Here is a 15646-nt window from a genome sequence, read left to right as displayed (position 1 = left end):
GTGACTCTCAGGTGAAAGCACCGGTGTGGATCGACTGGCTGAATGTGGAATACCGAAGATGGGCTTCCCATTGATCCTGGTCACGCATGATGATGAATGTTTGTGTAGGTTGCTCTGCATCCTCCCTCTGAAGATAGATTCATACACTGTGACCCTCTTCATCGCTGTTGTATGGAGTGTAGGGCTGACAGGAGACATATGGAGGGCCTCCCGAGTGTCAGCTGTACTCTGGGACACATATTGTTACCTAGACTTAATTACTGCGTTGATAATGGCTTTCAGCTCTCAGTCCTGCTCTCTGTTACATTTCAGCAGATCATTTCAGTTTTGGCACGTTTAAACAGTAGAAAAGATTAATCTTATGTAGGATTTGTGCCATCGCTTGTTTTATATTGAAAATAGTATTTTCTTGCGGAATATCCATTTTTGCTTATAATATAGAATTTACCCCTTTAATTTATGTTTTTTTAAAGCCGGTCTCTTTGTACTATTTTGGCTGTGATTTTGCCCTCTGAGACAAACTTTGTGAATCCTGAAAGATTCCCCGGAAACTAGGCTAGAATTGTTAGTTTGACATGTTCACAGACAGCCACATTTTAACTTCGACAAAATTCTGGCACTGATTTCACACACAGTCCTGCAGAGTGGCTTCTCCTGTGACAACAGTCAAATCAAAAACCATAGGGGCGCTTTTGTTCACATTTAAACATTGATCAGCGAATATAAACAGAAGCTCAACCTAACCTGCTTGATGTGCGAGAACAAACCTCATTGGTTCTTGAGGAAGCTCAAACGTGCTCAGCCAAACCTCATTGGTTATAGAGGAAGCTCAAACCTCAGTCAAACCTCATTGGTTCTAGAGGAAGCTCAAACCTCAGTCAAACCTCATTGGTTCTAGAGGAAGCTCAAACCTCAGTCAAACCTCATTGGTTCTAGAGGTAGCTCAAACCTCAGTCAAACCTCATTGGTTCTAGAGGAAGCTCAAACGTGCTCAGCCAAACCTCATTGGTTCTAGAGGAAGCTCAAACCTCAGTCAAACCTCATTGGTTCTTGAGGAAGCTCAAACCTCAGTCAAACCTCATTGGTTCTAGAGCAGGGGTGCCCAACCCTGGTCCTGCCGATCGACTGTCCTGCACAGTTTATCTCCAACCCTAATCAAACACACCTGAAGCAACCAATTATCGTCTTCAGGATAGCTTGAAAATGAAAGGCAGGTGTGTTTGATTAGGGTTGGAGATGAACTGTGCAGGACAGTCGATCGGCAGGAGCAGGGTTGGGCACCCATGTTCTAGAGGAAGCTCAAAGTGCTCAGTAAAACCTCATTGGTTCTAGAGGAAGCTCAAACCTCAGTCAAACCTCATTGGTTCTTGAGGAAGCTCAAACCTCAGTCAAACCTCATTGGTTCTAGAGGAAGCTCAAACCTCAGTCAAACCTCATTGGTTCTAGAGGAAGCTCAAACCTCAGTCAAACCTCATTGGTTCTAGAAGAAGCTCAAACCTCAGTCAAACCTCATTGGTTCTTGAGGAAGCTCAAACCTCAGTCAAACCTCATTGGTTCTTGAGGAAGCTCAAACCTCAGTCAAACCTCATTGGTTCTTGAGGAAGCTCAAAGTGCTCAGTCAAACCTCATTGGTTCTTGAGGAAGCTCAAAGTGCTCAGTCAAACCTCATTGGTTCTTGAGGAAGCTCAAACCTCAGTCAAACCTCATTGGTTCTTGAGGAAGCTCAAACCTCAGTCAAACCTCATTGGTTCTTGAGGAAGCTCAAACCTCAGTCAAACCTCATTGGTTCTTGAGGAAGCTCAAACCTCAGTCAAACCTCATTGGTTCTTGAGGAAGCTCAAACCTCAGTCAAACCTCATTGGTTCTAGAGGAAGCTCAAACCTCAGTCAAACCTCATTGGTTCTTGAGGAAGCTCAAACCTCAGTCAAACCTCATTGGTTCTTGAGGAAGCTCAAACCTCAGTCAAACCTCATTGGTTCTTGAGGAAGCTCAAACCTCAGTCAAACCTCATTGGTTCTTGAGGAAGCTCAAACCTCAGTCAAACCTCATTGGTTCTAGAGGAAGCTCAAACTCAAACCTCAGTCAAACCTCATTGGTTCTAGAGGAAGCTCAAACCTCAGTCAAACCTCATTGGTTCTTGATGAAGCTCAAACCTCAGTCAAACCTCATTGGTTCTTGAGGAAGCTCAAACCTCAGTCAAACCTCATTGGTTCTTGAGGAAGCTCAAACCTCAGTCAAACCTCATTGGTTATTGCACGTCAAGCGAACATGCTTGAGCTTCCGCTGATGTGTGAGATGATGAATGTTTATATGTGAATATATAAAAATGGCTAAATTCAATCTGTTCATCATATAAAGCGATTGTGTCTCTTCAGAAAATTTGGACTAAACCAGTCAATTCATATGGATTAGTTTTACAATCTCTTTATGAACTGGTATGAAGTGGTAGTTGCATAGCTATCAACGGAGGGACAGAAAGATCTCAGATTTACGAGCTTGGAACGACATGACACATGAGGGCGAGTAATTAATTACAAAATTTTAATTTATGGGTGAACTATCACTTTAACACTAGAGATTGTTTTTGTTTGCTAGCCACCATTTTAATCCCGCATGTAAATGCAGCTCACAGTCACCGAATGTGTCACGGATAGATGATGCAAAACTCCGGACGAGTCTTCTTGTGTGCGTCCGTTTTTAACGTGTCTTGACTGCTGTACAGTTTGACATTAATGATAGCTGAGATCCTACAGAGTAAAACGGCTTACAGCGGTACAGTCTGACAAGCAACAGTCATAAAGGACTATTATTAATCGTACAGTGTGCACCCAGTTTAATTTTGACTCCTTCCTGCTTTAAAAGTGTTGAGGATGAGAGAGAATATTGTTTGCTCATTTGCATGGTTGCGGTTACCCCCGCTGGTAGATATTGCTACTACACCTAATGGGGCATTCACAAGAATGTATTCAGACTAAAGCATTTTTTTTTTTTAATTATCTAAAATCAATCTTTTTCTAATTCAAAAATTTTTTTTTTTATTTATTCATTATACTATTGAATATTTTACCAGTGCCCCAGATTTTTTAAGATCTTAAAGTCATGAAATCAAATTTGATTATTATGTATTTATTTATTTAAAATTATGCCATGTTGCAGCATAATTATAAATGATTTATACGTGCACATCAACTATGTATATTGCACATTTATTATGCTCAATTTCTAAAAGTCCTGTCCAACATTTTTTCACAATTCTGGTCACAAGTTCTGTTTCACGCTGACTTTAGAAGTTAGAAATAAGCTTATATTTTCCCCTGTCTGCTGCTTTTGACATTACAGCTCAGGATAGTGCACGTTTATGTGGTGTCATCAGCCAATCAGAGTTGTCATGATGTAATTTACCTGCAGCTCCACAGTCATTAGCCACATGATATTTTTTGCTCAGGTGATTGATTCAAAACCTGGCAACAGAACTGAGCCTCTGAGCAAAGATTTGAAGTCATGTACTTCTGCAGAATCCAAGAAAGTGGCAGTTAGATGAACAAGAATGCTAACTTTGTTATTGGCTACAGAACTTCCTGCTTGAGTGCTACTCAGACAACCAACCTTCTTAGGATGGACTCATTGTAGACCTTGTGTAGCCCTGCCACTTTTCAGCACTGCGCTCTTTGTATTCTATCTTCCGGTTTGTATTTCCACAGCATGAAGGTAAGATCTTACGGATTCATGAACGAGCCGTTCATTTTAAAATCTTCTCGGCCTACTGATATTTGTTATGACATCCGCTTCAAACATTACACTGATAACTATCTACTTTACTAGCTTTACTCTTCGACAGCGATGCCATAGAAATATTCAGAGCTACCGCAAAAACGGAAGTGCAAAGACAATATTCTAAATATGACTGCACGCTTGTTTCTCTGGCGCACAAGGTCTATAGGGAAAGAGAATCTTGACTGTTTGGCCTCATTCTGTCTGTTTTCCTCTGGAACTTTTCGCCAGCTCATGTCTCCTTATACTGTAGCCCCCATGAGCACTTTCATTACTTCTCCCTCTACCTCGGAAACGATCCACCTTCTGTCTCACAATGTGATATCAACATCCACACAGAACAGTTGACAGAGTTCAGAACTTATACTATTCAGTGAACAAACACACCAACAATGCAGAACTATTCTGAAAATCATGTACTTCATTGTCTGAATGGAGTTCACATTTACAGTAGACCCTAAAATTGGAATGACGTCTCACTCGAAATGTGTGAATATCATTGCATTATATAACTAATTCTCAAAACAGACATTTGCTATTTGTGCACCTTTTGAGACTTTCATATAAAACTTCATGTACATGTTTTGTCTTCTGAGAAGCGACATACTAATCTTGTGATTGTTGCTGTTTGTTGGTGCCTTGTAAATTAGCCTTTAGAATGATTGATTGAATTTTTTAAATGTATTCACATAGAAAAGTTATTTCAAATTCTGATAATATTTCTTAATATTACTGTTTTTACTGTATTTGTATGAAATAAATGCAGCCTGGGTGAGCTTAAGAAACATTTAAAAAAATGTTATCGACCCCAAACTTTTGAACTTTTTACTAACTTTTTACAAATTTGAGTATGTAAATTATTTAAGAATTGCTGATTTTTTTCATAACATAAATGCCACTGTCACCCCCCAATGTAATTATATTTATTATCATTTTTTTAAGTGTGGCTAAAGTGACCACTTAAGAACTATATTTGGTTCTTCTCTACATCTCTACGTATATTAGGACAGCAAAAGTAGCATAAAAGTAAACCGGTAATGATCCGAATGCCATTCTTTTTTACTGTGGACTTAGTATTTTCCCCAGCTTTGTTCTTGTTGTCAAATCCCTGACCATTAGAATCAGACATTTAGTTATTTTTTTGTAAGTGGTTTTGCCTGCTGTTAAAATGTGAGTGTTTTTAATCAATTCAGAGTGGGTACTTTAGATTTCTAAAATTGCAGTTTATGGGTTACAGTATTGTTCTCAATGATGGCTTACCTTCAATGCTTTGATTTCACATTGGAAGCTGATAAAAATAAACATGACAGTGATCATACTGAAAATGGGTGCAAGGTTAGTTATGCTATATATTGTGGTCAATCTGTCTTTAACAAGGGCTACCCTCTTATAATTAAAGTTTTTAATGCACTGGGAATAAATGAATCCCATAATAAAGAACGACCTCCATTAACGTAAGTGGTGCATCATTTTGCTGAAAATGCTGACTTGCGTGAGGGTTAACTCTTCTGCAGTCCTTACCCACAAAGGTAATAATTTCTGGCTTTAAACACAGTATCTGTGACTAAAGTGACCTTGCTGGGTTACAGTAGTGGCAGAGCTGTCTATCGTGTGATAAATTCAAAGAGCTCTGAAAATAGGCCCACAGGGATTGGATTGTCTGCAGAGTGTTACGAAGGCACAGTGGCGGCAGAGACAAGCCTGCGTAATACCTTGTAATTGACAAGCTGTAAATTTGAGTAAGGGTGTTTTAGGCTCCGGCTGTAAAGGCAGTTGAGTGTGAGCCGTGTTTTTATTGGAACTCAATGTACTGGTGCATTGTGACCATTTGAGAGAGGAACTGCACACCCTTTATGAGTTAACTGCATATTTATATTGGCAATGAGAACATGTTCTGCAAATTACGTTTAAGAACCTAGTACATGCTTCTTTACCCATATGGGTAATAAACACCAGCAAGATGTTATGCGTGGGCAGTGCAAAATATCTGGAGTCAGGTGTAGGATGAGTGTGTTTTGCATTTTACATTCTCTAAGAAGTAGTTATGTATGAAGGAAACACTCAAAGGAAATGAATATATGATTTGCGGGAAGTACAGAATTTAGAACATACTGTATAGTTGTTATGCTATATTACAATAGATATAATACATTATAGAATGCATCATTGCTCACTATTTGTTTCTTTTTGGCTCTCTGGGGTTTTTCCATAGAAGAAAAGACAGTATTCACCACTTAGAGGCAGTATATGAACAGGATTCTGACATCCCCAAAAAAATTACAAACAGGCCCAAGAGTTTGCACCCTGCAGACATGGTGTTACTCTCATCAGGTCTGACATTAACACACTGGGAAATCATGGCTAATCACAAATGTTTAAATTGCTCTAATGCACAAATAAATCTTGTGCCTCGTTGTCTTGCCATGGATAATAACATTTAAACTCCTCTGAAACATTTGGCAAGTGTGATATGTGAAAAGACACGTCTGTAAGTCATTAGAGGTCTAAGCAGTGAAGCTGTTGGAACCCTGTTCTGTTTGCTCTGAATTTCTTCTTCATTATTTGTCTGCCGTAAAACCAGAGACTGTAAACCGCATAGACTCCAATCCTATGGTAGAATGGGCCCAATTCCCTCCCAATACTCATCAGTTGCATATCAGGCAATGGTTCTGATAAAAGGTGATGCTATTATAAACAAATGTACATTTCTGCTACTAAATCTATATCTGTGTATACACTACTGTTCAAAAGTACAGAGCACCTAAAAGCACCTAAAAAAATTAGAAACTTTGCATTCCCTCGCAAAACCTTTGTGTTACCCTGAGAAACTTTGCATTCACTCACAAAACGTTTACGTTCCCAAGAGAAACTATGCGTTATTTTGCAAGTAAACTCAGTTTCTTGGGGAAAAGCAAACATTCTGGGAGAGAACGCAAAGTTTCAGGGGGGACACAAATATTTGGGAGAGAACGCAAAGTTTCAGGGGGGATGCAAACGTTTTGGGAGAGAACGCAAAGTTTCAGGGGGGACGCAAACGTTTTGGGAGAGAACGCAAAGTTTCGGGGGGGATGCAAAGTTTCTGGGGGGACGCAAACATTTTGGGAGAGAACGCAAGGTTTCGGGGGGGGGGGCTTGGGGGGCTCAAACGTTTTGGGAGAGAACGCAAAGTTTCAGGGGGGACGCAAACATTTTGGGAGAGAACGCAAAGTTTTGGGGGGGACGCAAACATTTTGGGAGAGAACGCAAAGTTTCAGGCGGGACGCAAACATTTTGGGAGAGAACGCAAAGTTTCGGGGGGGCTCAAACGTTTTGGGAGAGAACGCAAAGTTTCAGGGGGGCGCAAACGTTTTGGGAGAGAACGCAAAGTTTCTGGGGGGACGCAAAAATTTTGGGAGCGAACGCAAAGTTTCTGGGGGGCTCAAACGTTTTGGGAGAGAACGCAAAGTTTCGGGGGGGCTCAAACGTTTTGGGAGAGAACGCAAAGTTTCAGGGGCGACACAAACGTTTTGGGAGAGAACGCAAGGTTTCGGGGGGGGCTCAAACGTTTTGGGAGAGAACGCAAAGTTTCAGGGGGGACGCAAACATTTTGGGAGAGAACGCAAAGTTTCAGGCGGGACGCAAACATTTTGGGAGAGAACGCAAAGTTTCGGGGGGGCTCAAACGTTTTGGGAGAGAACGCAAAGTTTCAGGGGGGCGCAAACGTTTTGGGAGAGAACGCAAAGTTTCTGGGGGGACGCAAAAATTTTGGGAGCGAACGCAAAGTTTCTGGGGGGCTCAAACGTTTTGGGAGAGAACGCAAAGTTTCGGGGGGGCTCAAACGTTTTGGGAGAGAACGCAAAGTTTCAGGGGGGACGCAAACATTTTGGGAGAGAACGCAAAGTTTCAGGCGGGACGCAAACATTTTGGGAGAGAACGCAAAGTTTCGGGGGGGCTCAAACGTTTTGGGAGAGAACGCAAAGTTTCAGGGGGGACGCAAACATTTTGGGAGAGAACGCAAAGTTTCAGGCGGGACGCAAACATTTTGGGAGAGAACGCAAAGTTTTGGGGGGGATGCAAACATTTTGGGAGAGAACGCAAAGTTTCAGGCGGGACGCAAACATTTTGGGAGAGAACGCAAAGTTTCGGGGGGGCTCAAACGTTTTGGGAGAGAACGCAAAATTTCAGGGGGGCGCAAACGTTTTGGGAGAGAACGCAAAGTTTCTGGGGGGACGCAAAAATGTTGGGAGCGAACGCAAAGTTTCTGGGGGGCTCAAACGTTTTGGGAGAGAACGCAAAGTTTCGGGGGGGCTCAAACGTTTTGGGAGAGAACGCAAAGTTTCAGGGGGGACACAAACGTTTTGGGAGAGAACGCAAGGTTTCGGGGGGGGCTCAAACGTTTTGGGAGAGAACGCAAAGTTTCAGGGGGGACGCAAACATTTTGGGAGAGAACGCAAAGTTTCAGGCGGGACGCAAACATTTTGGGAGAGAACGCAAAGTTTCGGGGGGGCTCAAACGTTTTGGGAGAGAACGCAAAGTTTCAGGGGGGACGCAAACATTTTGGGAGAGAACGCAAAGTTTCAGGCGGGACGCAAACATTTTGGGAGAGAACGCAAAGTTTCGGGGGGGCTCAAACGTTTTGGGAGAGAACGCAAGGTTTCGGGGGGGGGGGGGCTCAAACGTTTTGGGAGAGAACGCAAAGTTTCAGGGGGGACGCAAACGTTTTGGGAGAGAACGCAAAGTTTCAGGGGGGACGCAAACATTTTGGGAGAGAACGCAAAGTTTCAGGCGGGACGCAAACATTTTGGGAGAGAACGCAAAGTTTCGGGGGGGCTCAAACGTTTTGGGAGAGAACGCAAGGTTTCGGGGGGGGGGCTCAAACGTTTTGGGAGTGAACGCAAAGTTTCAGGGGGGACGCAAACGTTTTGGGAGAGAACGCAAAGTTTCAGGGGGGACGCAAAAATTTTGGGAGAGAACGCAAAGTTTCGGGGGGGACGCAAACGTTTTGGGAGAGAACGCAAAGTTTCAGGGGGGATGCAAACGTTTTGGGAGAGAACGCAAAGTTTCAGGGGGGACGCAAAGTTTCTGGGGGGACGCAAACATTTTGGGAGAAAACGCAGAGTTTCGGGGGGGCTCAAACGTTTTGGGAGAGAACGTAAAGTTTCAGGGGGGACGCAAACGTTTTGGGAGAGAACGCAAAGTTTCGGGGGGGACGCAAACATTTTGGGAGAGAACACAAAGTTTCTGAGGGGACGCAAACATTTTGGTAGAGAGCGTAAAGTTTCTGGGGGGACGCAAACATTTTGAGAGGCAATGCAAAGTTTCGGGGGGTGGGGGGGGGTGCAAGGTTTCACGGGGTATCAAACATTTTGAGAGAGAAAGCAAAGTTTCGGGGTGGGGTTGCAGTTTCTGGGGGGACGCAGACATTTTAGGAGAGAACGCAAAGTTTAAGGGGGGACGCAAACATTTTGAGAGAGAACGCAAATGTTTGCGTTGCGTAAATACAGTAAAACAGTAATATTGTGAGGTATTCTTACAATTTTAAAAGAACTGTTATTTATATAAAAATGTGATTTACTCCTGTGAAGGCACAGCTGAATTTTCAGAATAAAAAAAGTTATAATCTAGGGACAAACCTAACAAAAAAAAATTCAAAATAATTTTTATTTAATTTATTTGTATTCTGCAGATATGAAGCATTGCTTTTTGCGGGCGTAGTTTATAATGAATTGACCCGTGTGTGTCAACACGATGTTGAAAGTTGCCACCAAAACAACGATATCTACAGGATCTTTTCTTGCGAATTTGGCAATTGGCTCTAATATTCCAGTCTGCTCAGACTTGATTTTTGTTTATGGTTATAAGTGCACTTGGCTTTAATATTCTGAATGCTTCATTTGACTTAATCAGTTGAGCTGGCAGGTTGGTGACAAAAAAAAAAAAGACTTGTACTTGTGTGGCGAGCAGTAAGCAGTTACTTAGCCGCAGCTGGCATGAAAACTGACATCACTATTAGAGGAAGCGGCGATCATGGGAGGTGATCTGGCAAATATTAGTTTTAACTGAACTTCTGGCCCCTTTTTTACAAGACCTTCACTGGGAAAATAAACTGACAGGCTGCTTGAATGTTTAGCTGGGAGTATTTGGGTGGAGGGGCGTCGGGAGTTGACATTTTTGTGTTAGTCTTTGCTGTTTGCTATTAAAATGTTTTCTTTCGCCTTCTATTCAACTGAAAAAATTAGGAATCGGTTCAAGAATGAAACTTTTACACTTTTGGATAAACTAATCCTCTTGGAAAGCATCACTATCACTGCACACATAACCAGTAATGTGACTTGAAAACCGTTGATTTCTCAATGTATTATTTAGTATTTTCCCTCCCTGTTGCCATGTTTCTTTCCTTATTTTCTGTTGTTGGGAATTCCCCATTATTATCCCTTGTATTGAATAGATTACTCTTTGTAAAGGTAGTTGTGCTTGTTTATGCTTGTGATATTTAGCAATATTACAGAGGCTACATTTGTTCTTAAGTGTAGACTAAACCCAGCTGTCCATTTACTCTGCCATTTACTGAACTAAACGCAAACTGGGCTCTCAGATCAGGGTCTCATACGTTCAAGTGCTCATTCTCCACACGTCATCTCCACTAAAAGTAATGTTTGATAGGTTCCCTGCCTCGAGTGCATTTCTCTCTGTAGTAAATAATGTATCTGGTGCACATGTAATGTAGGCGCACATGGTAGGATGTCATGACAGGTGAGGCGTTCACAGTCCACAAACTGAGGTTTTTATGCTGTATGAGGATGGGCCAATGACATGACAACTTTTTCTATCTAATAACTTATTAAAAATGTATTACGTAAAATGTTTTTGATATTGTGTGGTACGACCTTCACAAAGAAAGGAAGTTACATCATAGAGAGATACCTACAGACCCTCATGACTGTATTGTGGTCAGAAATATTGTAAAATAACATCATTTGACCTTCTTTTTTATGACAAAGTAATGTTAGTTAATGTTGTAAAATGTCATGTGGTGTGACTTCCAAAAATATTAAATATTTGTGAATTCATAATTCATGATATTTGTTAAAGGGTACATAACATGTACAGTTTCACCTAATCTCATGTTAATCTTGAGTACCTATTGAGTAGTAGTGCATCTTTAATATCTCCAAAAAGTGTTTAGATTTATTATATTTATAAAAGGAAAATACAGCTTTCCGATTCTCTCCGGAAAAAGCCGAGCTCCTGGAGGCGGAGCTATAGAGTCAAGCGGTAGTGCTTGATTTCCAGCAAAAGACAGAAATCTGATCCAGTTGTACTTACATGAATGGGGTCTTTTATCACTGGGACCGCTCCACGTTTTAATAGCAAACGATTTGCAAATCCAGCGTCGACCTGGGCCTTGTTAATAAAACATTCGTCACTGAAATGACCAGAACACACAACCGCACTTCCTACACTCCGTTGCTGCCCCGGAAAAACAAACTGCATCCACTGTCTGTTCCTGTAACACTGGGTTCTTTGGAAAGCTGAACACGGTAAGCTTTCCCTCACATCCAAAAACACACTTTTTTGGAGACATTCTTGGACAAATCCTATGCAGCGCTGGCTGCCGATGATTTCCTGTTGAAGCGCGTTGATGTGCGCGGTCTCGCTCTCCTCTGGTCGACGTGTGCGCGGGCGCGCTTTTCCGAGAAAAATGCTCATATAAGGAGTTCCACTCTCATCTACGTCATTAGATCCACGATCGAAAAAAAAACAGCCGAAACTTGTACCAACCCGGAAGTAAGATTTTCGGCACAGAAATTCTCCGTTATTCGTCCAAAATATATTTTTTAAACTTTGCCCATGTTTAGCATGAGAATCCATCTCTTTAACACTGTAAACAACTCTGAATACATGAAACACCATTGTACCCCCCCTTTAAACAAAATATTTTTTACCCTTTGTATACAAAAAAGGAAAAAAAATTTGTGTACATTCATGTGCGTTCAGGGTGTATGGAAAATTTGTTATTATTTTTTACTTAAAGGCTTAGTTCACCCTCAAAATGAAAATTCTGTCATTAATTACTCACCCTTACGTCTTTCCAAACCTGTAAGACTTTCGTTCATCTTCGGAACACAAATGAAGATCTTTTTAATGAAATCTGAGAGATTTTTGAGGCAAATATGCTTAAAAGTGATGTGTGACTTGATGAATGTTTGACTAAGTTAAATCTGTTCATCTTATAAAGTGTCTCTTCGGAATTTTTTTACTTATCACATCATATGGATTATTTTTACGGTCTCTTTATGAGCTTTTTGAAGCGTCAAAGTGATATTTACATGCACTGTCAATGGAGGGACAGAAACATCTCTCAGATTTCATTTGTGTTCTGAAGATGAATGAAAGTCTTATGGATTTGGGACGGCATGAGGTGGTGAGTAAATGATCAAAGAATTTTCATTTTTGGGTGAACTAACCCTTTAACGGTTACACTACATGAGTCATTCAATTTGAACTTTTTCAGAACTCAGCACGTTCTAAACTGTTATTTTAGTATCGTCGAGATACTATTATAGTTTTTTTCCATTTTATTTCCAAGTTTTTTTTTATATCTATTTATTTCCGTTATTTTTTTAGTGCATGAAGTTAAACTAAATGGAAACGAGAAATGTTGCTTTGTAAAAATAGCTGACATACATTTAGGTTACACTATTTTAAGGTGACGTAATTTACATTACATTGTACTACTTACTCAAATAAGTGAGCAATATTAATTAACTAGATGTACTTAGTCATGGTAAGGGTTAGGGTTTGGTTTAGGGTTAAGGTTAGTTACTTGTAATTATGCATAATTTACTGTTGTTACTATAGTAAGTACATGTAGTAATGTGTAACTACATCACCTTAAAATAAAGTGTTACCTAAGTTTAAATTTTGTATACTTTATTTTATTTGTTAATGTTTTTTTTATGGTCCCTGTTTTATTTTTAAATATAATAACCCTTGGTTTAAACTTTCCTTCCTTTTTCAAAATCTGTCCTTTTATTTACAATGGACACTTTTTTTATGTCATTGACCCTGGCCCCAAACACGACTCCTCTCAGATCTGAGGGTGAGGAACATTGATTATGGGTTTGCTCATCTGTAATCATCCAAACACACAGCCTTCCAATAAGGCCCAGTAGTTTACAGCCTTGACAGCAAGGAGAAAAAAGAGCGGAGATGTTGAAAGAGAGGAGTATACAATATGGAAATGAGCGTGAAAGAGAGAGGGAGAGATTTTAGCTGGAAAAAAAAGGGCGAAAAAATGCCCCTCTGCTTTCCACCTAGAAGCTGCTCATCAACTATTCATCATTAAGTCTCTGCACTTTTCTACTGCAGTATGGCATGTGTACAATCCTGCCACTCAGGACTCGTGCGTAGTGGTGCTGCGCACTCGTGCACACCGGGGAGGTGACCTCCTGCTGCACCTGCTCTTCTCCTTTCCTGGGCTCAGACCGCATGCATGCTTCTCCACACGTGTCTGCAGGACACTGCAGCATCTTCTAACTTGTCATTTCCAGAGGTCTATTAATATGATACCACACGATTCTGGATCAATTGAGAATCATGTTTGGTTTTGGTTTTTTTTTCAAATAGAGATCACGATCCTCCCATGATTCTGAACAGACAACTATACCAAATATCGTAATTTACTAGAGGTTCTGACAAAATGTTAATCATTTTAAATCAGTATGATTCAATGACTCACTTGTTTCATTACTGGATGAATCTTTTTAAAGGAATCTCTTGAATATTTTTTTTAACAGTCACTTGTTGCCACCTACTGGTGTAACGATGTAATTGATACAATTGTTTGAAGCACCTAGTTACTTTCAAAAGGTGATTTCCTCTATTTGATCGCTGTACATCCGTGTTTATCTGAACTGTAAACTTTTATCCCAGTAGTTCTGTAATAATTGAATTATTTGTAACAGAAATAACCATACTGTGATGTTGAAAAGACTGTTTGTGAAGCCGTTTCATACCTATACATGATAATTGCTCTCTCTGGCTCAGCGGCAGCACGAACACAGATTTTAATGTTCTGTTTTTTTTTTTTTTAAAGGTTTAATAGACTTAGCCGAATCGCTGTCATTTAGGAATGAGATCGAGTGGGGGTTGGAATCGAGATCGCGTTCTTTTAACGATTAATCGTGCAGCTCTAATGCCACGGTTGCTAAAGACACGGGGTGTGTTTCTGTAAACAATCCCATGAATAGCTGGTGCTTGAAAGCACTTTTTGTGTTGCATGCAAACTATTAGGAATATTTGTATGCTTTTGCATATCATAGTGCACATATTCTTACATTTGATATTAATCATAGCATCAGTCATGTAGTTAGACAGACATATTTCAATGATCTTTACTTTAAGTTTGTCCTTTTTTCTAGACACCATGGTGCAGTGGTTAACACGCTTGCTACTGTTGAGCTCCTGTGGCTATTTACAGGTTTGTGTTGTATCTTTTTGCATTATATGTGCCCACTTTCTCCACCAACAAAATCCTGGCATTCTTTATTGTAAAAATCTTTACACAATCAGATATTTCAGGGCAAAGTGAAACAACCTATGCCAAGCCAAGGGACAAAATGAGTCATCATCAGCAGACCCACATCTGCCATAACTCAATATCACTTGTAGATTCAAATACATATTAGACCTAACTAGAAGGGGGGAAATACAGCCCTCCCAAAAAGGCCTTTTATCTGTTGTTGCTAAACCAAACCTTTAACCGAAAACACCATAACATTGTGTTGTATTTGCTTTAATGCTCCTGTATGCATACTGTATGTGTGTACAGCAATCCGGCGTGCTATGTGTCCGAAGCAAAACCTGACAAACGAAAGATTCAGGAACAAAGGAGCATAGGAAGGGCGTCCATGTGTTTGTGTGCGAGTGCCAGATAGCTGAAAAGAGGGTCTGCCGACACTCACGTTGCGAGCCTTGCGCTCCACTTGAGGGACGTGTCCGGCCATGTTTGCTGCACACTCCATGCACAACGACCGCCAATGTTTGCTTCCTCAGGTATGTCGTAGGAGTGGATTGATGTGTGTCTTAACATGAAAGGGCTTAAAAACGAATGAATAGTTGTTCTTTTGCTTGTGTTAAGAGGTGGACAGAGAAGGATTTTGCTGTGTGTGATGGGGCAGTAGCTGTCCATAGGGAGAGAGTTTGATGAATGCAGGGACCTGCGTGAGATTGAACACCATTTATCAGGCCTTATTCATCTAAAACCCAGCCCATTAAATGACACATTTTATTTTACCTCAAAAGTAGAAGCGGTACAGTAAGAGACAATGATAAAAAAAAAGTTTGTTTGGAAAAGCTTTTACTTGAAATGATGATGAATTGTTGCCTTTGATATCATTATGCAGATGATATGACTTTTGTAATGCATTTCAGGTTACATGAACTTGCAGGATCACATCCTTAAAATGAATTGAATTGTTTGTTGGCGTGTGTGTGCTTTCCTGTATGAGTTAAGGAATAAGTGAAGAAATTTTTGCATGTAAACGCTGTGACCCGACATAAATTTACATTACATAAAAAAATACAATAGCTATTATAATTTTAAACACAATACCTACCTACCTACTTGCTTACTTGCTACAGTTATTTACTAATGTAAAACCATAACAAATGTATGTGTGATCTCTTTCAAAGAAAAAAGCTTTCTGAATCTGTCTGTAATTTTTATTTAATTTTATTTATTATTTTATTTTAATTGGGAAAGTACAAAAACATGATTCCAACCAAAAGCTGAAAAATATACATTGCACATAGAGAGTATAGCATATGCTAATTTGCATCTCAGGACCCTAGAGAGAAAACTTTTCTAAGAAAACTTTTGGCTAATGTAATA

At 40.3% G+C, this 15646-nt stretch overlaps 1 protein-coding gene across 14 annotated transcripts in view; it reads left to right on the top strand.

The window, feature by feature from the left end:
* nrg2a (neuregulin 2a) overlaps positions 1-15646 on the top strand; it is a 117966-nt gene that overhangs the window by 24165 nt on the left and 78155 nt on the right. Inside the window, exon 1 of one of the 14 annotated variants that reach the window (XM_081391649.1) lies at positions 14514-14808. The exons of 11 other annotated variants lie outside the window; for them this stretch is intronic. In XM_081391649.1, the coding sequence (XP_081247775.1) occupies positions 14793-14808 (16 nt within the window). In that variant the 5' untranslated portion in view covers positions 14514-14792. Of the gene's footprint in view, positions 1-14513; positions 14809-15646 lie in introns of those variants that run through there. 2 more of the 14 variants (XM_081391650.1, XM_081391648.1) reach the window with 2 other exon arrangements.

The sequence above is a fragment of the Scardinius erythrophthalmus genome (genome assembly GCF_964197995.2).
Source record: "Scardinius erythrophthalmus genome assembly, chromosome: 17".
Classification (NCBI taxonomy): domain Eukaryota; kingdom Metazoa; phylum Chordata; class Actinopteri; order Cypriniformes; family Leuciscidae; genus Scardinius; species Scardinius erythrophthalmus.
The sequence above is the reverse complement of the archived record's forward strand: the minus strand, read 5'-3'. Positions and strand labels throughout refer to the sequence as shown.